This window comes from Eulemur rufifrons, chromosome 19 (genome assembly GCF_041146395.1).
Source record: "Eulemur rufifrons isolate Redbay chromosome 19, OSU_ERuf_1, whole genome shotgun sequence".
In the NCBI taxonomy this organism is placed as follows: Eukaryota; Metazoa; Chordata; class Mammalia; order Primates; family Lemuridae; genus Eulemur; species Eulemur rufifrons.
Genome location: NC_091001.1, coordinates 85,192,637 through 85,215,964, shown reverse-complemented (window position 1 = coordinate 85,215,964; position 23,328 = coordinate 85,192,637). Strand labels below are relative to the sequence as shown.

Below are 23,328 nucleotides of genomic sequence, written 5' to 3'. Positions count from 1 at the left end.
TAGTTATATTTATTTTGTATCAGATCCTTTTTAGTTTCTCTATTTGTGGACATTTTGTAATTTCACAGGGTAAATGATTAAAATAGTTTGGAAAACATTACATTTTAATTAATCATTCATAGAAACACAGACTATTCTACCTCTGATTCTCCACCAAATTACTTAATTTGGGGTGTCTAAGTCTCATATTTTGAAGATGAACAAGAAAACAAATAATGAAGCTTCTCAGAAGAAATGACACATAAATTGAGAGTAGGTATTATATTTATCTTCAAGTTGGAAATAATAACACCTTTCCCACGAGAGATATACACAGGAATAATTAGATCATCTTTGCAAAGTGTTTGAGGATATTTCAAGGTAATGATTATCATGGCAGTTGGCATTATTTTCTTTCACTTAGGATTGTTACTGTGCTTCCCCCTCATTATTTACTTGCTTAGTCAACATGCTGGGTACTAAGGTTACATTCTAGGTTTTTGAAAACAAAATTTAATCTTGCCCTCTGAAATTAACTTCATGATCAGTTAAGGCAAAATAAGTGTGTGTGTGTGTGTGTGTGTGTGAGAGAGAGAGAGATAGAGATAGATAAAGACAGAGATAGACAGAGAGATTGAGTATTCCTGCTGTTGTAGGCTTCCAGCATCACAAAAGAATCTTAACATTTAATGCTTAAGTTTGGAATGGGAGGCCCATCTGTTTTATAGCATTTGAAACTAGAAGTGGTTTCCATCCTTTTCCCTGGGATCTCAGTGCTCTTTATAAATTTTAATCCCCAACTCAGATGTCATTTAAATATTAAAAATGACCACTGACTGCCATGCATGCTGTACAATTACCCTGTGTTGGGGAACGACAAAGAAATATTATGTTCATCCATCACCAACTGGGCTATACTTAAAAGTCTGCTCCTTGCAAAGAGCCATGGAATATTAAACAAAAAAATCCTAGGAACATCTTTTATGTGACACAAAGAATAGTAATCTGCCAGTTCTGTGGTTCTATATGTTTGCTGGCTCAGGGTTACTGGAGGCTATGTAATTCTTTCAAGTCCTTTCTCTGTGTTAGCAAAGAAACAGACAGGTTGGTGGGTTTGCTTTTATAGGATCCCAAGTAAATTCCTCTTATCTCAGAATCCTTCTTTTGAGCTTTATGGATTCTGCTAATGGAAAGATAACAAACAAGCTATATTTGATTAATCCCTCCCACAGCATTTTAAATGGCTTTGTTGATACATGTTGGACTTCCCAAATATAACTACCAAAAAAAAAAAAGAGGCAAATCATTAAAAGTGCAGACAGCAGAGAGAGCATCACTTGGACGACAGTACTTACACTGCCCCTGCTCTGGAGCATGAGAACAAGGGCATCACCAGTACAACTGATCCTGAAAGGCAACCCCTGGGCTTGGCACCTGCAGATAACATATCTTATAAAGTAAACAGGTGTTTTCTTACATCCCTCCCTAGGTGCTCAGGGTTTGGCTTCAGGGCGAGCTTTGAGAACCAGAAAAAGAGTTTGCTGGGGTGTGACGGACACTTGAGTCAGAAGACTTAAGTCAATTTCCAGTTCTAATAATTTGTTTTGGAGCAAGACACTTAAACTTCCTTCACTTGTCAAATGAGTTTCCTAACTCCCACATCACAGCTGTTGTGAGGACCAGAAGAGAAAATAAAGTCCTTTAGAAAACCGTAAACCCCTTTACAGACAAATGTGCCGTATTCCTTTATTGTTATTTGTCAGAGGAAAGGCAGAGAATCAATACAACCTGAATATCCTGATTTCACTGCATTTATGTTCTGTTTAAATGGGCCATTATCACTAGTTTCCCTGCACTGCTTGATTTTAAGAAAAGAAAGAAAGAAACAGAGGGAGGAAACCTAGTGGGGTGTCTACCAAGTGACAGGCAATGAACTAAATTCTTCCATATACTTGATCTTATTTCATCCTTACAATAACCCAGCAAGGCAGGCATTATTAATCCCATTGTGCATACAAAGAACCTGAAGTTCAGAGAATTTAAGTGACTTTTAAAAATAATTACGCAGTTGCTAAGTGACTGAGTTGGGATTTGATCTAACAGCCCAGGGAATGTTTTACTACACATGATGCCTTATTGAAGCAGGTGGAAGAGTTTAGCATCTACCACATATTGGTTCAAAATTTGAATCTGAGAATTCTTTTAATGCCTGGTGATATACAGATACAATGCTGCCTTCTTTAGGAATAGGAAAAGATAAACCATCACACCATCAATATATTCATATTAATATTTTCTAGATATGTTTTTTTTTTTTTTTTTTTTTTTTTTGCAGAGCCAGTTATAAGCTCTTTCTGAAGCCCTTGGGGACCAAGTAAACATGGGAAACAGGACAGTCAGGTAAAGGGAAGACATCATGGCTGTGATCACTTTGGAATCTTTTTTTAATTTTTGTTTTTGTTTTTTTTTTGAGACAGGGTCTCACTCTCTGTTGCCTGGGCTACAGTGCAGTGGCACGATCATAGCTCACTGCAGCCCCAAACTCCTGAGCTCAAGTGATCTCCTGGCTCAGCCTCTGGAGTACCTGGAACTGCAGGTGCATGCCACAACACCCGGCTATTTTGTTTTTTTTTAAGAGATAGGATCCTGCTATGTTTTTCAGGCTGGTCTCAAATTCCTGGCCTCAAGTAATCCTCCTAACCTCAGCCTCCCAAAGTGCTGGGATTATAGGCATGAGCCACTGCACCTGGCCTAATTTTTAAATTATTTTAAAATAAATTTTATTGTGCATATTTGAGATTCACAACATGATGCTATGGCCTACATATAGATACTAAAATAGTTATTATAGTGAAGCAGTTAACATATTTATCATCTCACACAGTTACTTTTTCTGTGACAAGAACAGCTAGAATTTACTTATTTAACAAAAAAACCATAATACAATTTTATTAACTTTAGTCTTCTCATTGTACCTTGGATCCCTAAACTTGTGCATCCTACATAAATCTGCTATTTTGTACCCTTTGACCTTATGTCTTTCCATTTCCTCCTCCCACCTCCACCCATGGTGACACTGTAACCACTCTTTCATTATCCTTGTGTATTTGAACTCTTTTTCTATATATATATAATTCTTCTTTATAATCATTACTTTTTTGCAACTTGATATACAGTAATTAGAAATCAAGTTCCACTGTCCCGTTATATTATTTCCATTTCTCTTTGCTTTCAAAGGTTCTGAGAGTATCATAAAATGTAAAAGATGAAAGAAACCTTAGCAATCAGCTAATTCACCTCTTCTCATTTTAAGAAAAAAAGGAACCTGAGAACTGGAATTCAATAAAGGAATTTTTGTTCCCTAGTTTCTTCTACCTGTGTCTATCTATGCATATGTATTAGTGAGTGTGTGTGTGTGTGGGGGGGGAGGGGGGCGTCTAACACATAAGGGCTGAATTACTCCCAGTAGCATTTACTGTCTTGCTCAAACAGTGACCTAGAATTTCTTTTCTCTCCCTTTCCACTTTTATGTGCTTGTATCTTATTTCTAGTGAGAAAACTAGTATAATCTCTTCCCACTCTTAATGGTTTCTATACGCCAGTAAATTTAGTAATCCAAAAATTTATTCCCAAACACGACTATCTCTTGTTCTGGATTTTGGAGAAGTGCAATAAACATTTCCTTATAATCTAGTCGGTGGGAGGTACATATTATCTGATGCAAAATAGATAATGTCAACAATTTTTCTTCTAAGTATATTGAAAAATATTTCCTTATCAGACATATCTCGAAACACAATTTGCTCAAATTTCTAGATCTATGAGTTGCCAAAGAACAAAAAAAAAAAAAAAAAAAATTGCAGGCATTTGCTTCTATCAACTGAAATAAGCAGATATTAGAAAACACCTGAACTTAAAGCTTTAGGAGTGTTTCGAAGCTTGCCAATTTCAACCGCCTGCTTAACGTGAATTCCTTTAAAATTTCTCTGCTAAATGGTCACTTGTGCCACACGTGAGAGTCTCAGCTATTAGGGTGCTCCTGATCCCATAAGGCAGGTTTGGCAGCTCTGGTGGCCAGCCCCCGCTATTACGTTCCACTCACTTGTCCAGGTTCCATCCCCTAGGCCATATGGAGTAAGTCCAATCTGGCGCCGCAGACATTCCTTCAGGCGTTTGAAGCTGGCTACTTTTCACATGACCCTCAATCCTTGCTCCAATTTCCTTGGTCATGCAGGCCATGCTCCCCTGAACCCCCTCCACGTTAGCCACATCCCTGTTCTTTAAAACACAGCACTTGGAGCTGCATACAAGTCCAAGAGGCACTTAACTCCCCTGCAGTGGGGAAGGTCTTTGCCCTTTCTCATTCTGGACGCATTAGTGTTACACATTGGGCTTCCAGTAGCCACGTTACACATGGGCATACACTGAGCTTTCGTATACCTACCCATCAACAACAACTCACTGTGTCAAATCCATGTCTAGGGCACGGCTTCCATTTCCCACACTAGTAGAGCTGATTATTGGGGATCCAAAGGAAGATCCATCCTTGTTAGGCTCTTTAAGAGGAGTGGTTACTTACTATCTTTCTTTTCAGTCCATGTCAGACTTAGTCATTAAAAAAAATCTGTACTTTGACATAATACCAGCTTTTCTAAGAACTTTTGAATCCTTCTTAAGTATGTATTTGAATTTTTAAAAAGTCCCTTGTCTTTGTGGCCAGTTGTCCTTGGGGATGGTGTGAGCCCTGCTGTTGGTGGCTGATTTACTGCCCTAGCCCCATGCAGACAAGGGCCTCAGAGAAAGCCTAGTTTTATACTGAGAGGTCTTTCTTCACTAGCTAGTGAGGATCGGAATTAGTGTAGAGACCCCACACCTAGAATCTACCATACCTAGGCACCCCCACATACAGTAACATGTAGTTTACTCCTAGAGACCCCACTGGTCTCTGATTTTCATTCTCCTTCTCTTGATAAATGCATTGAATATCGATATCATTGTGCATGAAATTTGAGTTCCAGATTGCTACAGATTTGTCGCTTGGACTACTGGCCTGTTCTTGGATGGAGAGGACACTACATAGGCCCTATTAACCATCCCCACTCCCTACTTCCAAGCCACAGACAGCTGTGGGACATACTGTCCCAGAGGACCAGTGCTAGTTCTTGGAGGGTTTGGGCCAGGATTTGTGTGACAGTATTGGAAAGGTACTCAAGAAGGCAACTCACTCTCTGTGAATAACTCTCAATCCTGTTTGAGATAAATGAACCTCTAGATGAAATCATCCACAAAGAACAGAATTCTTACCAGCTTAGGCCATTATGGACTTTGTTAGGATGGTTAACACAGCACGAGGGATATTTAATGTGACAGAAGTATTTCTCGGCAAATGTAGCCACTGTCAAAATGAAAAACAGATTCACTGAGGAGTTTTAGCTCCATGCAAGTTTGATTAACAACATGAATCTGTTTTAAGCTGAAAATTGACTGCTTTAGCTTGCCCGCTCTCGCTCTTAAGAATTCTTCTATGCGAATTGAGTCCTCCTAAATAATTACAGCTTGAAATAATTAGTCACGTGTGTTTTTGCTCCAACTTGTTTTTTTTTTTTTTTTTTTTAAATTAACTCTATGTCAGGGTAAGGATCTTGACATTCAGAGAGTTCTCTTACTTTTCATTAATTGTAAGATTGACAGAATTCCAGGCTCCTGAGATAGAGACACAATCCCTGCAGACTTGAGCACCTAAGAAATAAACCTTCGTCGAGTAGAACTGATACTCAGCAAGTGTAGATGCCTCCTGCTAGTGGAGATGGTTTAGTTACAGTGGGTAGTATGTGGGCACACCAGGTTCTAAGACTGGCCTGAGGGCTCTGATAACACTTTGTAAATATCAGCAGCTGTGTCTAAATGTAGTGTGGGAAGCTGAGCCTTGAAGCAACTGTTTGGGCAATGATAACTCTGTAATTTTCAACAAACATACCAATTGTCCTAGAAAATGTTAAAATTTATAAAAAGGGTAGATGTGTACCAAAGGCTGCCCCACATGCAAAGGGACATAAAGACCTCCTAGAGTCCCTTATGTGATTGAGCTGTGAATTCAGGTTCACTTACTGAGAGTTACCTTCATGTATATGGGTAAATGCATACATCTCATTTATTTGTCATTTTCCTGGGAACTCACTGAAGTAGGTATTATTTTCTCCATTTTAAAGATGAAGAATCCAAGGCTCAGAGAATTTAAGTGACTTGCTCATGAGATCTACAACTCTTTCCACCACTTCATGATAATTACTTGACCCCTTGTTTCCATAGAGAAAAATCTCTGTGGTTGGTACAGCAAAAATTCATTCAGATAACATCTAAGCTTATTTGGCACTGTTTTATGAAAAGTGTAATGGGGAGAGAGCTATCCTCCTTAAATTAAGCCTCTATATATGATATATGAAATACTGAATTGTTCTTTCAGAATATGAATATCTGGCTCCACTTTATTCTTCCTAGAATTTGATTTCTTTTAAAAATCTTTGGACAAATCCTCTGTTAGTGGTTTATTCAGGACCCATTGGGATTCTCCTCATTTTGGTGGCAAACATCTATGTCTGTGGGTAGCCAATATTGATAGGAAGGACTCTGGCCCTTCAGCAAAGACAATAACTCTCTCCTGTGGCTGTCTGCCGCATCTGAAAATGAGGAGAATCCCAGTGGGGACTGGCTGGCAAAGTGGTTATACATGTTGAGTATCTAAGATTCTAATGACGGCCTGGGGTTTGCACAATACAAAGTAGTTGCAATCGCTCAGGGCCACCCTCATCTGCTGGCTCCTATTTCCTTCTCTCTGTTGGGATTTTTAATGAGATCCCAGTGAACAGGGCCCTTCGCTGACAACAAGAAGGCTCCCAAGATTTACTGGTTCTCGGGCACCTCGCAGATTCTCTGTGTGCCTTAATCTCTCTTATGGAAAATGGGCATAGCTAAGTTGGCCAAACTAGTATAACTTACTCTTTTGTGCTATTGAAAAGATAAATGAGATTTTAAAAGAGAAATTATATGAACAAATATAGTAATTTCATGTACTGATACAGGCTATGAAGATAACGAAGTCAGATGACTGAGGGGTTGAGAAACCCCTCTGGGGAGGTGACAGGTGAGCTAAGACTTTAATGAGGAGACACAGCCAGACATGGAGGAAACAGCTTGAGCACAAGAGTGTAAAGAACAGAAATAAGCCTGTGGCCTACAGGCATTAATTCTTGGGGGCACGAGTGTGACAAAATGGAAAGAAGACTGACCTGGGTGGGAATCAGAACCCATGGGTCAGAGTGTTATCCCAACTTCTGTTTCCCTCTTTCTTGTAAATGGGTTCATGAATATCTACTGCATGGGGCTGCTGCGAGGCTCGTGTGAACATAAAACAACTATTCACCAAGGCTGAAGCCATTCACTCATTCAGTGCTGCCAAGGAGTTGGCCCAGGAAAGTTTCAGTCTTTGATTTGTCTAATCCAACATCACCAAGAAGCTGATTGGTCATTAAATAACTTCAGTGGGCAGACATGGAATGTCTGGGGGTTAAGGCACTGGTTCTACAACTCCAAAATAAAAGTGGGATCAGTGCTGCACGGTGTTCTAAAATAGGCTCTGTGTGACCTTGGAGGAAACTCTTCCCATCTCTGGTCTTAGGTTCTTATTTATCAAAAATAAAAGGGGGGAGGTTGGAATAGCTGATCGGTAAGCTCCTTCCTAGCTCTGTGCCAAGATTCTGTGCTCTAACAGGACATAGGACACAGCAGCTCCCAACATAACCAGCAAAAGCAAGGCAGGGGAGACACATGGGATGGGTGGGGTGTGTGTATCCAAGTTGGTTCAGGCAAGTGGCTTTTCAAGGCTGGAGCTGCAATGACAAGGTCTTTATCAAGAGAGCAGGCTGTGAACAGCAAGAATTAATGCCGCAAGTCTCTTTTATGTGGCTCCTCTCTGCCTATGGGGAGTGTGCGTGTGTGCCGGGGGGTGGCTATGTCTTCTCATCCTTCCACTTCTTTTGATTATGCCGAAATGTTTCCCCCCCTGAAAACAGTGTACAAAGGATCCCGCTAGGGGATGAAAAATCCCCCATGCCTTCTGCATTGATTTGTAAGCAACAACCAAAACTGTATTCACACTGCAGCAGCCCGTGCCAACAAAAGAGCTACTGGATCCAGTGATGGCGCATTGTTTGCAGAGCTGAGCTGCTGCCTCTCCAGACAAAGCTGCATTACAGACGTGACTTCGGGCTTACAAATAGGCGTGCTGAATCATCCCGGAGCCCTTCAACATGGTGTTTTCCTCAAGATTTTGTAATAAGCAATTTAAGAGGAAAAACAGCCCAACGAGCCAATATTCTTTTCAGAAATATCAGCTAAAGCATATCCAGGGGCTAGAAAATAATTGCTTTTTTCTCCTGCCCTCTTGTACTCCCACCCCTGTGTAGCTGACCTTCCTTGTTCTGAAAATGGGAGCGGAAGTTACCTGATTCAACATTTTATCCTGCTACCACTGACATATGAAGATTGATAGATATCCTAGATTTGCTGTGCTTATCTACTGGTGTGGCCCTAGAATATCTCCCATAAATAGTTTCTCTCTGGAATTTATTCTCATCCTCTTTCTTATTTATGTCCTCTTCTTTTCCTCTTAGGATCATTATCAGCTAAATAAAAGTAAAAAAATTCTAGTAAGAACATTTAGGAAGATTGACACAAATATGTGAAATATGCATTTGCATATCTAATTTATGCACACAGATAAATATATTTTATGTGTGTAAATACATGAATATGCATATCTACATATCATGTGTATGTATGGGTTTTTATATAGGGATTACATATGTCTCAAACTCTTTTTTGAAATACGGCATATGTGTGTCTGTGAGTATGTATTTATATAGATTACTTTTCTAGATCAGACACAGCAGTATGACGTAGTGAAAACAAGCTTTTAATCCAGTTATATATGGATTAGAAAACATTAATTCACACATAAATGTATTCATTATTTATTCAACACAGACTCAGCATTGCCAAGCACTGTCTTAGGTGCTAGAGAAATAATGATGAACAAGACAGATTTGCTGTTGTTAATTTTTTTTTAAAATTTAGATTCTTCCTACTTCTAACAGGGCTTGAGCAGATCTGTACCTATCAATAGAGTGTAAGGTATTTTAAGATAAAATAGGACAAAAAATGTCTGAAGAAAGCAGACATAAAGGACGCTTTTAGACACTGGAGTTGAGTGAATTTTGAACATTTAGGCAAAAGAATTCACTAAGCTTTCTGATGGTCAAAGCAAATTAGAAAACATTGAATTATACGGTTATAATTTTCTAATTGTAGAGATGATAAAACTTAATTTTCTGTGAAAATAAAACCTCTCTTCTTTAAACTAAAGTAGAAATTTATGTTTTCTTTAAAATATAATGAGTGACATTGTAAATAATAATAACTAAGGTTTTATAAAAGATAAAATACTTTTCAAATGTTATACTTTAAAGGTAAACATTAAAATTATAACTAAATTATACTCCAGTGAGGGTGGTTTTGAATGGGGCTCTAATAAGTTAAAAAAGATTTACTTTCTGACATCCTATTCAAAGCAAGTAAGAACAGTTACCAAATTTACTTAACATGACCATTAAACAGTGTATCTTAAGCATCAGGTATCTTAAATGACTTGTTGCCAAGTTGGTGTAATTACACATTGTATCTATCATGTAGTCTAGGGCAGATATTCCATCCTAATTAAAGTTAGAATGCTAAATTGCAAATAGCATTATGATGGAAAGCAAGTTGACATTTTATTTATTAAAATGAGAAGTTCTTCAAGGGATAGGGATGCTTTAGTATTTCCATGCCCCAAAGACAACTCACAAGGTCATCTTTTCCAAGCCTCTCAACTCACAGTTGAGGTTAGAGAACTTGTCTAGAGCCACACAACTAGTTGGTGGCTCTTTGATCATTTGGACACAAATGTCCAGAGAAGCCAAAGATTCCAACATACAATTTTAAAAAAATCTAAACACTTTATTTGTCATACCTATTATATGAACTCTCTATTACAAAGAATATGAATATTTTAGTTAAATAATGAAAGAAGAAGAGCTAAATTGCATGGCAGCAGTCTTGTTCACATTTCCTGTTCAAGTTTCAAATAATTGCTATGCAACCTTTGTTCCTCTTTGTTTAAACACGCCAGTGATTCTAAGCGTGAAAGAGACCTACCTGGATAACTAATAATATCATAGGGGAAGACCAGGAGGAGCCTGGATAAAAGGATGAGCATTGATTCCATTTTGTTTCAGAAGACCTGACACAATTTCTAGCAGCAGATACAAACACAATTATTAGATTGCAGAAACAATTTGGAAGTCCCTCTGGGTTCTTCATGATCAGATTTAACCTGAAATTTCTAAGAAGTCCCGTGACTGATCCTGACCACTTTCTAGGACTGATTCTATTCTTTCTGGTCCTTCTGCACCTCTGTCCCAGGCTTGTGCACAAATGTGCAAACCCTTAACTTCCCCGTGTGTAACCGAGACTAAAAGGCTTGTTAACTTCATCCCTTTTGTCCTGAATTAACTCATCTGAAATGAGACTGCTTAAGACCTGAACTAAAATTGTAGGAGGGACATCTAGGGTTGAGCTGAAAGCTTACTGGCGTTAGACTCACCGAGATAGGGATTCATATTCCAACTAGCCACTTGCTGGATGTGTGACCCTGAATAAGTTATGTACCAACTCTGGGCCTCAGGATCCTCAACTGCAAACTTAGGACAAAACCTACATAGCTCAGGGTATATCCGTGTGGAACAGAAATAATGCAGACAAAGTACTGGCCACGTAGTAGACAGACAATAAATGCTAACATTATTGAAGCAAAAAGTGGGTCACGATTTCATACATACGTCTTTGACTAACTTTCTTAAAGGCAATTGAGCCTACTTTTTCTCATGAAACCATAATCCTTTTTCATGAACTTCAGTCAGCCTATGATTTTAGGCAAAGGAGGATTAAGAATCTCAATTGTCGCATAAGAAACAGGGCAAAATGAGACCCCAAATTCCTAACACTCTCTCCCTTTTTCGGTTGTTTTATAGTCAACAGTGAGGCTGTGTCAAACCTGACCTAGCAGGATATTTTTAACTGCTTAAATAGGATTTTCAGATGACCTAGGATTAACACATTAAGTAATAAGAATTTCCCCACAGTAATGATGCTCAGTTGCAGAGGAGATGCTAGAAAGATTCTTGCTTAGACCAGATTGCATGGCAATCCCTTGAAACTCTTTTTTATCATTTAGGACTTTTGGAGTGGATCAGTCTTCAGGCTGACAAGTATTCAAGAGAAGTGTTGTCTAGGGGCGCTGATGAGTTGACAGTTTTTGATATTAAAAATTCAGTTTAATTACAAATACTTATTAATCCACAGAGCATGCATGGATGAGGGACTGATGACAGAAGCACTCCCCAAACTGAACTAGTCTCCATATTGGTTTGGTACGCTTGGGTGACCATGCCCTCCACTTCTTTATGCAGCTGAAGTTGGCTTATTGTAATTAACTGTGAAGTATAATGAGCGCAGATTGGTCACCTGGATGCACCAGCCTGGCCTCTTGTCGAATGTCTTCCCTTGTACTGTAGAAGATTGCACCAGCACTCCTGAGTTCCGATTATGGAACAGGAAGAAAATTAGGCACTTCCAAATCATCACTTCCAAATCATCATCATCTCACTTGGTTTTCTTTGAGGCTAAACTTTGACTATTCTCTCATCTCTTTTTTTGTAGGAGAATAGATATGGAGTATATGCTGTTATTGTGCTGAATATTTAATTTAGATGAGCCGGAGCGAGGACAGGGTATGTTTTTCCACGCCAAGACCAGGTGGGCCATGAAGCACAATACCATCAGGGATGCCATAAGACCACAGTGGTCATTGCCAGAGCTCCAAAATGTCACTATTGGATAGTATCTTAAAGCTAGACTAGTCCAACTTTTTCATTCTATTGATGATGAAACTAAAATTCAGAAAGGTTAAATACTTCGCCAGGGTTATACAGTTGATAAGAGCCAGAACCAAGACTACAAGGAGGCTTTTTATGGTCAACCTTGAGTATTCTTTCATCATGAAGATGCCAATAGATACTATATCTGATATGCAAATGAATTATCTACATCAAAAGTAAAAGAATTTCAGCAAGCTCTTTAGTGCTGAGTATTTAAAATTATTTTGTGAAAGAGAGTGTGGCGTGTAGACTTTCTTCAAAGAATGTTACAAATTAGTATGCAGGAGAAGCCTATGGATGCACTTAGAAAAACAAACACTTCCCATTGTTCTTCGGGGAATTGCCTGTCATCCTCCCCAAGGAACGATGAACCAGGCTGTGAAGAAACTTAAACATTAAGGGGAAAGAAAAACTTCCTATTTCAAGCTGCAGCTCAAATATCCAAAAAAATACATGCCATATAATGTGTATGTGCATGTCTCTGTATGCATGTGTTTTGTGTGTCTGTGCCTATATATGTGTATGTGTCTGTCCAAATATGTGTTTGTATTTGCATATGTACCTCTGTATGTTCACATGTGTCTGTATGTATCCATGTCTATAGGTATGTCCTACATGTGTGTTTGTGTGTGCACGTGTGTGTGTCTGTCTGTACACACTCAGGCCTCAGGCATAGCAAGCAAGTGTACCCTTCATACTGAAGAAAATCTTGGGCTGATTTGTATCCTGGGACTGCCCCTTACCAGTTTTGCTTCTTCAGCAAATGACATTGTTTTTCTGAATCTCAGTATTCTTATTTACAATATGGCATATGTGATACTCACTATGAAAGAAAAAGGTCAGTGTGTTTTTATTTACTTACCCATTTTAGTAATTAAATTGAATTAATTGCATCTGCACAAAATTTGTTTATATTTTAGTGCAGAATCTCAATAGATGTGACTCCCAAACAACCAATTTTGGTATCCAAATGTACAGATGGTCCTTATGAAAACACACATTGTTTTAATTAATCCTTACAGCAACTCTATCAGTGAAGCACAGTTATCTCCACTTTACATATGAGCAACTGAGCTCTGAAGGTATAGTAATCTGCCCAGAGTCACCAAGGGAATATTTTAGGGCTAGGACACAAACTCATATCTGTCTCCAAAGCCAGCCTTGCGATTACTCCCTCTTTCACCTCCCTTGGCCCAAGGCTATCGTGAAGAATATGGTGGCTGTGGAATTGGCACTGGCACCCTGGTTCTCTGTATCCAGCCAATGTCTGCCCGCTTCTCTGACACACCTGTTTTCTGTTGTATCCCACCTGGCACACAACTTCTTAATGTCAACCCACCATCCTGCCCCATTAGAGATACTCAGAAGAAGAGGGAGCTGGGGAAAATTCAAGCTGGACAGACAGCGAATGCTAGCTTCATTTAGAAGCACACGTGCTAACACATCTTAAAAGCACCTGGTGGCACGGGACATGACTTGCAAGTTTTTGACAGTCACTTCGCTACTGCATGCCACCACTCCTGGTATTCAACCCAGGAGGTAACAGAAGGAGAACCACTGGGATGTGACTGTTTAATCCCTTCCTAATCTCTGGATTCTTATAAGTACTTTAATTCTTCAAATATTGAACTATAAGAATTTGGTTCTCAGAAACATGGTCATAGGAGGCCAAGGTACTGAGCTATGAAATCCAGAGAAAGCAGAGGAGCAAAAAGACTGCCAGGGAGTTGAAACCTTGAAACTAGTTAGTGAGAAAGAGAAACAAAATCCTATTTACAAAATTATTATTTTTGTTTAGCAAGATATACAGAATCAATATTGCACAGAAAATTGCATAGCAAAAAAAAAAACAAACAAACAAACAAAAAAAAACCTCTCAGTAGAGCCCTTTAAAAGCAATTTAATATTTTTAATAAGGCAAATCTTTCTGATCTTCAAGCATTTCGCCATGAAATTTTAAAATCCAATGAAAGTCTATCTTCAATAAATGCTGCTTTACAAATTTTATTGTCCATGTGACAACCTAAGAACACTAACATTCTTTAGACACTTACATTTAATCATAATGACAAATGCTGGGCTTTTAAAACTGCCTTTCACATAATTTAGTAAATTTGGTGCCTTTAAAACATGGGCTTACTTTTCTGATATGTTGTCTTTCAAAATTGTAAATAAGTTCAATTTACCCAGCAGCCTGCAACTGTGCCTTATCCCCAAGCAGCCATATAGAAACCTAAAGCACAATATATTGCGTGACAAATAAGAACACTTGAGAGGTTGTGTATCTCATTTATTAACAGTTCTTCAAAAGGTTTAGGCAGGAGTTAGTCCCATCATGAAATGATGACATGATGGCACCAGGAGTCATGACAAGGCCAGTCACTCTGTAACGAGACAGAGGTGGGGAAGCAATTTTCTTCCCTTCGAAATTTCTCTTTCTTGTAAGGGGAGTGGGGAGCACATTGGACTACAGTATTCAGTAGATCAGGGCTCTGAGCTATGCTCCAAAGTCAAGTTGCCTCTCTGAGACTCAGATTCTTCTTCAATAAGGTAAGAACAATCATAATAGAAAAGGAGGATTTAATTCAACACAAGATATGAAAGTGTTTGCAAACTAAAATCTATCTTTTTCAAGAAAGGCAGTATTAACATCTTTATAATTGTTTCTCTGTATTCCTGTTCTTACCAGAATCAAATAACATGACTTTGGCCTTGTGGGCAGCAGAATCTCACTCACTGTTTAAAGCGGCTCTTTTCCACTGTTATAGACTGGTCAAAAATTATTTCCATGGTCCCTGAGAGTTATAAAAACATGTGAATGAACGAATACAAAGCCATTCCACTGCTAGAAAAACAAATTTGGCCTTAGTGTGTCTATTGATGGGGTCTTCCATCTATCTGAAATTGCAGCTCCTAGACACACTTCCTGTCTCCCTCCATAGCTAAATTTTTCCCATGACAAGCTCACCATCATGTATACACTTTATTTTAATTCATTTGTCTTATTTGCTGTGTCCTCCACTAGACTGTAAGCCCCAGTTGGGCAGGGGTATTTGTTTCATTCACTGTCATTTACTTTGCACCAAGAACAATGATTGACATACAGAAAAACGAATGAATCATGACCAGCCCGTGACCATTACACTAATGGCCATATATCTGCAGCTAAAGAAAACCTGGAAACCATTAGGAATGGTTCACTATAAGGCTTATGTTGCTTTTAACATTTCAGTTCTGATATCTCAAAGCCCATAAAACAGTTTGTTCACTTTTAATGTTTTCTATGATTGGCCTCGTCAGCAGTTTCCTATTCGAGGCATTTTTTGTCTGTTTAGTTCTTCTCTCTGTAAAGAGGGAGTAGAGCTCATGCCTCAGATGCTAATCTTAGATTTATAGAAAAATATAAGCCATAAAGAGGGAGTTTCCCACTCCCCCACTGCAGCTTAAGTGCAAATTCCAAATCCACTCTCCTAAGCAGTTAGCAACCATTTAATGTTCATAAAATCCCATTGTATACTCAATTGCAAGAAACCAAAGCATGATTATAAACAGCACTAACAATAAACAGGCATAAAATTTTTTACCACCCTCTGTTCTCACAGAACCTGGGAGATCTGTCAAATTATCCTGTGGCAGATTGGAAAGAGGGAGTTGTGTTAGAAGTCACGGTCCAACTGCTAGTGACGCTGTTTCCATATTTTACAGCTTGGGAATCACTACATATTTAGAAAACTCTAGCTTTGTGCATTAGCTGTAACTGTAGACGGTGAGCCCGCGGGGATCTCTCAAGAGAAAGAACCAGTGTAGATGGAGCAGAAGAACTGGGAAAAACAATCCCAGGATAGTGTTGCTTTCATGAATTTTTAAGGGGGACTTTCCTCTATCTTTATACAATCAGACAGAGAATGGACAAGGTTTGACAATACAGGAAAGGGATACTTCTTTCTGTATTTAATTTCCTCAGGTTTGTGACTCCTTGAGTTTGAAAAACACTTCATTTTGTAGGGTTTTCCTAAATAAAACTCTACATTTCGCTTGTACAGGAAGAAACAGAATGTGATTCTATTTCCATTTCTAGAGCCAGTGCAACCACTTATTTGTTAAATGTTGATGAAGAGAGTGTAAAATGATGCAGATGGTAGTGGTAAAACGCCTTGATGGCTTCCTTTCCCGCCTGGGATTTTGCTACTTTCTTTCTGACCTTCTCTTGTCCACTTTGTGCTGCTTTCAGGGAATTTTCCAGACAAAGCCTCGTGACTGGCTATCAGTGAATTAGAGACACAAAAGGCTCTAAATTTATCTTATTTCCAGAGAGACAGATGCAATATAGATGGAGAAAAATGTCATGTTTGAAGACATTTGCTTCACTTAGATGTCTAATTTAGTCTCCAAAATGTGCAAACATGCAATAAATGCATTTATTTCTCTTTTAATTTTAGCATGGAAGCCCTTTGTTGCTTTGCCATAGACCCAGTAGTCACAGTAGGAAAACTCAGCTCAGATTTGGGCCATTTTAGTTTGTGACATGCTGAGAAAGGCACTCACCCGCGCTGACAGTGATAGCTTCAATGAATTGTTCTCTCCAGCTGTTGGTCCCAACCACGAGGGCCAGGTTTGTCTTCTTAATGAGTTTGTCCACAGTACTCTAGAAAGGTTGAAAAGAATAATAAAATAACTTCTGGGTTTTTTAAGGCCTCAGGAAATCTAAGAGAGTGTTGATTTTGAAACCCCAGAGTTATATAAAGGGTAGCAGATGTTAGGCTCAGAACAACAGTATTGACATCAAACACTGTTATGATTATGCAAACAAGCATGGTTCTTAGTTGGAAACATTTTGAAATGGAAACTTCTTTGTAGCAAATACAAGCCTCCTTCACTGACTAACAGCCAATGAAGAATAGCCTCTGTGTTTAGAATAGCAGATGTTGCAAAAGCCCATCCATTCTCCTTGAATGCTGTCCCAACTTGCTTCTCTACTGACTTCATCTATAGTGTGCTGTCTGCAAGTGAATTAATATATGTTCTGCTCAGCACTACCTGTGAATAGCCTGAAGTAACAGACAGATTATGAAACCAAAAACTGTTATTTTGGGTTTTTGTTTATCAATGAAATGCAGCCAGACAGCAGAGTCTCAAGGTTGCTTGCTACAAGACTATCAATAAGTGGACTTTTCTTTGGCTACTCGTTTGGTCAGCCTGGTGGCTGTTAGAGAATTCCACTCTCACCCTACTTGTGTTGCAAACAAGAATAGACAAGACAAGACAAGACAAGGTTAATTCTTATGGTATAAGGCACATTGCAATTTACCTTGCCCTGCATTTCCCCTGCTTTACTGGCACTGTGCTGCATACCCCTTATTTTTCTTTAGAACTTTTAAAGCACTTCGTTTTGTACAATTAGCACTCTCTAGCTTTCTACATTCAGTTAATGTAACAACAGGAGCGGCCAAGCATTCACAAGAATACTAAGTAAGCAGATGCACCCAAAGCGCTACCACAAATCAGGGCAACTACAGGAAAAGGGGTAATTTCCACAGCATTGAGGCTGCTCCTCCCAGAGAAACTACCACACCGACTAGTCTACCAAACACCCACACTTACTGTCAGAGCATCCTCGAACTTCCACTCATTGTAAAGAGGCAGAAAACACGTATTATTTGCTTAGGTTAAACTCTGTACATGTTTAACGCAGTGTACCTAAATTGACTGTAGTTTGAGAGAGAGTATGTTATCAGCTAACTGGAGTAAGGAAACTGCGATTTGAGGGGCTTGCAAGAAAGGCCAAAGCCAAATCATAATATCAACCATGTTAGCTCAAGAAGAGTCACTGGAACTGACTTGAAACATTGAGAAGATAATAAACATGAAACGGCCCATCTCCAACTGGCTCACTCTGTATTTGCAACATTATTCTTGGCTGGATTGTGTGTCCTTATGATAGTGACCTTTCAGCTTCTAGCCTTGTGTCTAGAACTGCTGGTGCCCCTGATAAGAGCTCTAACAGTCACTGTTCTTGGCCACCATAACTTGAAGCACATGACACGCATCTGTCTTTCCTCTCTCAACTCAGCTACATCTCATCAAGCAGTCTTAGAATCTTGGTTGATACAAATTCAAAGTGCTGTGTAGACTGTAACAAGAAATGACCTCAATTTTCCCTTATGTAATGGAAACTTGGGACAGCTCTCTCCAAAGGGGAACTCTCTCTTGTGCTGAAGCCAAGGCAGAGAACTCTGTCACCTGGGAGATAAACAGCTGAACTGATAAACAGTTGAACACAGACTTTCCTCAAGAAATATCTGCGAAAGAACAAATTTCCAAGATATACTAAACATTTATATATGTGTAAAACCCAGGGTAGATTTTGAACGTTTGTTCATGGTAATCCTGGGAGACTGTGGGATAGTCAGGGTGCTTCCTAGGACTTAATTTGCATATGAATCCTGTCCTGGAGTGAATAAGGATGCATCTGATGTTCAGACATCTAGACTCAGACATTGCTGTCTGTATTTTCCTGGAGGGTTCCTCAATGCCAATGATCAGTTCTTCACTGCTCTAGACTTTCAAGAGATTGTAAAACCTCACCCTCAGCAATAGGCGTGAGTAAAGCATGCCCTCAGTCACAACATAGTAAGCGAGAACTCAGTGGGCAAAGCAGAGTGGGACGTTGTATTACCCCAGTTTGGGTCTCTAATGCAGTTTTGGGAGCTTTGAACAAGTTCTTTCAAACTGCTATGTTCTAGAAAAAGAAGTTTCTTAGACAAATAATATGAAATCAAAATTGAGGCTTGAGGACACTTCAGAAACAACCCCCGCAAAGTGTCTTGGACTGGCTATCAGAAAAAGCTTTGGATCCAAGAAAGTGTTGCTGCCTGGAAGAGTGTGCCCTGCCCTACCTAAACCAATACTTCTAAAGGAAGTTCTCATGATTTCACTTCCTGTCATAGGTGCATGGAAGGGGAAGGTTATGGATTATTCTATAAGGAAGAAGAACACACAGTTCCCCATGAGAACCCTTGGAAGGATGGGGGCGGGAACCTTGCTTTGGAAATGCCAACTCATAGAATCTCTGCTGTAGCAAGTGGCACTAGGTCCTGTCATTCCAAATGAAAAGAGGAAGAGTGAGGCTGGACACACCTGGACAAGAGATGGACAGATTGGTCCACAGGAATGGACAATCTGAGATTCCCGTACTTCTGGAATTACAGGGAATGTGTGCATGTTCCAGCCATGGCTGTGCAACAAGCCAGGGTACCATATCATACGATGTGTGGGTTCTGATGTCAGGATCTCCCTAGAAAGCTTTGGTTCCAGTGTTTATCCCTGCACTCTCTTTCTATGGGAATGAGTCAAAGGAAGCGTTAACAGATTCTCAGTGGCCTGAAAGGGAAAGTTTAATTGCATTTTTATCTTTAAAAAAAATTCCACTATAATTGCAAAGACATTTTGCTTTCCACCTATCTCCTATCAGACACCTCAATTTGTGAACTAAATTTAAAAAATAATTAATGGACCCAGCTAAATAAAAAGAGGCCACTATTAAAAAAAAAACCACCCAGATAAAATACTGAGGTTTCTACGTTGGTGGCCTGGTTCTCCCTTTTGGAATCATCATTCTGGTTTTTCAAACAAGAGCAGTGTCTGCTTTTGCAAAACAGGCGAGAAAAACATCACCGTGCTCTGGGTTTGTAATTCTGGAAAGCAGGAGAAGCGATGTACTTTTTCATTTCTCTGCTCACTGTCTTCTCAGATATAAGGACTGTGTGAGTGAGAAGGGATGGGGGCAGGGGTAGGGGCAGAAGGGGAAGCTAAGGATCCACAGAAGTTTCATCTCAAAGGCTTAATTAAGCTCCACCCCAAGGCCCATGTAGTCAACTTCTGAAAAAATAACTTTCATTATCTAGAGAATTGGGAATCCAATTTTATCAGCTCAACTATAAACTCTCTGGTTGCAGGCACTATACCTTCAGGATGTTGACTGTGCTAAAATGGCCTCAGGTATGAAGAGGATGACAACACAAATGAGAACTTGTCAGTAGGATGTTCCTTAGAGAGAGATTACCAGCCCCCTCCTCCAAAACAGAAGCCTCTTAATTTTCAGCAGTGTGGATGCTTTGCTTCTGACAGTTAGTTTTTTCAAATAGAGCTTGGTTTCTTCCACACATAACAATCTCCTGGAATCCATCTTTGCATTTTCCTTGCTATCCCCTCAGATAGCACCTGCCTTTGGGGCACCTCTGACCTTGTGCAGTGACAGATGCCTCCTGCCAGGCCCTCGTTCTGAAGCTGTTTAGTTTACAGGACCAGCTTGTTCCCTACTAACTCTACAATTCCAGTTTGGCTCCAAAGGCCTCTCAATTAGTAAGCCAGTTCCTGAAATTACATCTACCTCTCTTTCCAGATGGATCTTACAGCTTAGGCCAACACTATGAACAGTTTTGGTCCCAAGGTGGGCCTGGCTCCCCAGTGGGCAATGTGTTGAGCATACCTTGAATTCATAGGATTCTTCAATGATCACTTCCAACTTGGTGTGTTCTCCCAGGATGGGGCGCCCCATTTCTGCAATGCGCCTCTCCTCTTCCTCCTTGCTGGTCAGCGGCTGCTTGTCATCATATTCGTCTGTGAAAGGGAAAGGCAAGAGAGTGACAAATGTACTGTTTTATTTGGAAATCCCTGGATCTTACCACAAGAAAACCAAGGAGGAAGGAAGCCCTAATGACCTACTAAATGTCCCTTGGGTGAGATCATGAGGCTGGAGGGGAATTAGACAGACACTTGTCATATTGTGCAGCATATCACTGTGACAGCAGGTGAATATGAAGCCCCACAATCTAGGCTCATGCAGTTGAGGAACAGTAATGCACAGGGGCATAGCACTGAGACAGACTCTGCCTGCACGTTGTCTGTGTTGAGGGAATCACCCAGCTGGTCCCTGTCGCGCTGGCTCAGCTGGCTGTTTGTACACATTCCTTCAGCACATGACCCAAGGGAAACACAAGTAAAAGCGCTACAGTGACCTGAAGGATGGGAGAGTGTGGCCTCCTCCTCTCCATTTTCTAGCAACAACAGAAAATACCCCAGGCCTACAGAGATGCGAACAGGAAATTCTGATCTTAGCCTCTCACTTGCCAAGAGCCCCTGTTGCAAGTTAAGTGGCAAAACATCCATTCTGTATTTTTGTAAGATGCCTGGGCTCCAGTGCTTCCTCTCTCTGGTGCAAAGCCGAATTGTGTTAGGAAAATCTTGACCATGTTAATCTTAAAGTAAACAGGGAGGGCGAGGGTGAGTCCTCTAGGGAGTTAATACTCACTCACCATGTGAGCCTGATTATTTCCAGAACCACCATGTAGCTCACACTCCAGGAGAGGCTAGTGGGTGCTGAGAAAATGTTAATGGATCCAAGAATCCATTAATGAGGGGAAGCTCACAGTTGGCTCTCTCTGTGTGAAGGTCATTAGGACAAATCCCAGACTGAAAAGGCCATGCACATAAGAAGGACAAACGCTAGTCCTGTAATTACTCTTATCCTTCAGGCCCAGGATGCTGGAACAACACAGGCTACTTCCTCTCAGAGTCAAGTGGAATGAACATTGTCCCCAGGGAAACAGTATGGGTCATATGGAAAAACCTCAGCCCTGATGCCCTCACCTCTAGGACTTTGGACAAATGCCTGCAACAAGAGGCTGTTTGTTGACTGCGGAGACATCCGAAACAGAGGGATTTCTTGCCCAGGCTTCCTGCCTTTTGCATTTTAGACATCAGCTTCTGCAGAAGTCCACACCTCCCATTCCCTCCAAAGACCCATGGCTTCCCCTCTGCTGAGGAACCCTGCTATGATGGCTCCATTTGTTGCTTTAGCAATTGTTGCAGAGAATGGTTCCTAGCCCAGTTGCTCACTGCCAGGGCAGGGAGCAGATGGGTTAGAGGCACTGCCAGTCTTTTATATACTAAGTATCAAAACCAAAAACAGGAAAAAGCAGAATGTAGCATATCGATTAATTCTTTAGTACACATTTAATAGTGTCTTCCTAGAAGGCTATTTTAAAATTTGCTTTTCTATCTCCAGTGATTACAGGGCACCAAAGAAATTAGATGAAGACTTGGTGATTTTGGACAGGGCAGAAGCTGCTGAATGTTAGCAGAGGCAAAGGAGAGGGACAAAGACATAAATTTTAACTGTAAAATTGGTAATGTTTTTAACAGTAGGATTGGGAAGTTCTGACCCAAAGGAAGGCAAAGGTTTCTGATTGGGGTCTCTAAGATTTGTCCTTGTAAAATTATGTGTCTAGTCAAGGCGTTGGCTGAGACACACGAAGTCCAATTTATCCAATGTTCATATCAATCAAATTTTGTTGACCACTGCTTTCTGACCCTTGAACCCAGGATAATGTTTTTGGTAGTTTTCATAGCAGCAGGTGACATTAGTGTCTTTGTTCAAAACTTCAGCTGACCATGGATGTCTTGAAGACTTGTATCATTTAAGAATTATTTTCCCAGAAGAAGAAATATTATAATTTGGATATCTATTTGAATTGTAAAGCCATTGGCAGAGAATATTTATTATGGCTCTCTTTTCTGTAGTTTACTTATAAACAATAAGTTACTTTTAATGGGATACAAGGCAATTTAGGTAGAAAAAATAGATAAATTATGAAAGAAAGGTGATGTGGTAGCATTGTTTAGTGCAGCATTTCACAAAATGAAATTGGTTTGGAACATGGTATTAAATAAATGGAAATGGTAGTAAATGAAATTAAGTCATACAGTAAATAAAAAGTTTCTTTTTCAATAATCATTCAGTCCTGATCAAGAAGAAATGCTTAATTTGGTGCTACTATATCTTTACCTAGTTCTTAATATTTGGGTTTCTACTATTTTAAGAGAGAGAATATAGTTCTCAGGCATAGAGCATTTGACATTATCTAGCTAGAATTTAATAGCATTTTTTCCATTAAAATTTTTTATTAAGGTTATTAAGTATGAAATGTCTGTTTTCCTTAAGCACTAAGTTTGACAGTTGCTATCTCTGACATACCACTTTGACACTTCTTGTTTTATTTTTATTGTGAAGGTACATCCTCATTCTTTCAAAAACATACTTTGGCTTGTTATTATCTTTCAGAGATTTTTAGAGCAATTTTTGTGAAACCATGGATAAGTCAAAAATTTGTGTTATTTTCGAATATGAGTTCTGTCGTGGAACCAATGCAGCGCATACAGCTTGAAATATCAACAAAGTGTTTGGGAAGAATGTGACTAATGAATGCACAGTATGTCGACGGTTTGAGAAGTTCCATTCTGGTGATTTTAATCTTGA

At 39.6% G+C, this 23,328-nt stretch overlaps 1 protein-coding gene across 16 annotated transcripts in view; it reads right to left on the bottom strand.

Annotated features, from left to right (window-relative positions):
• Positions 1-23,328, bottom strand: part of SLC8A1 (solute carrier family 8 member A1) — a 293,109-nt gene that overhangs the window by 26,035 nt on the left and 243,746 nt on the right. For 12 of the 16 annotated variants that reach the window (XM_069493976.1, XM_069493974.1, XM_069493979.1 and 9 more), the window contains 2 exons: positions 20,500-20,630; positions 16,557-16,656 (listed from right to left, as the gene is read on the bottom strand). In XM_069493976.1, coding sequence (XP_069350077.1) covers positions 16,557-16,656; positions 20,500-20,630 — 231 coding nt within the window. The remainder of the gene's footprint in view (positions 1-16,556; positions 16,657-20,499; positions 20,631-23,328) is intronic. The other 4 variants (XM_069493981.1, XM_069493982.1, XM_069493984.1 and 1 more) reach the window with 1 other exon arrangement.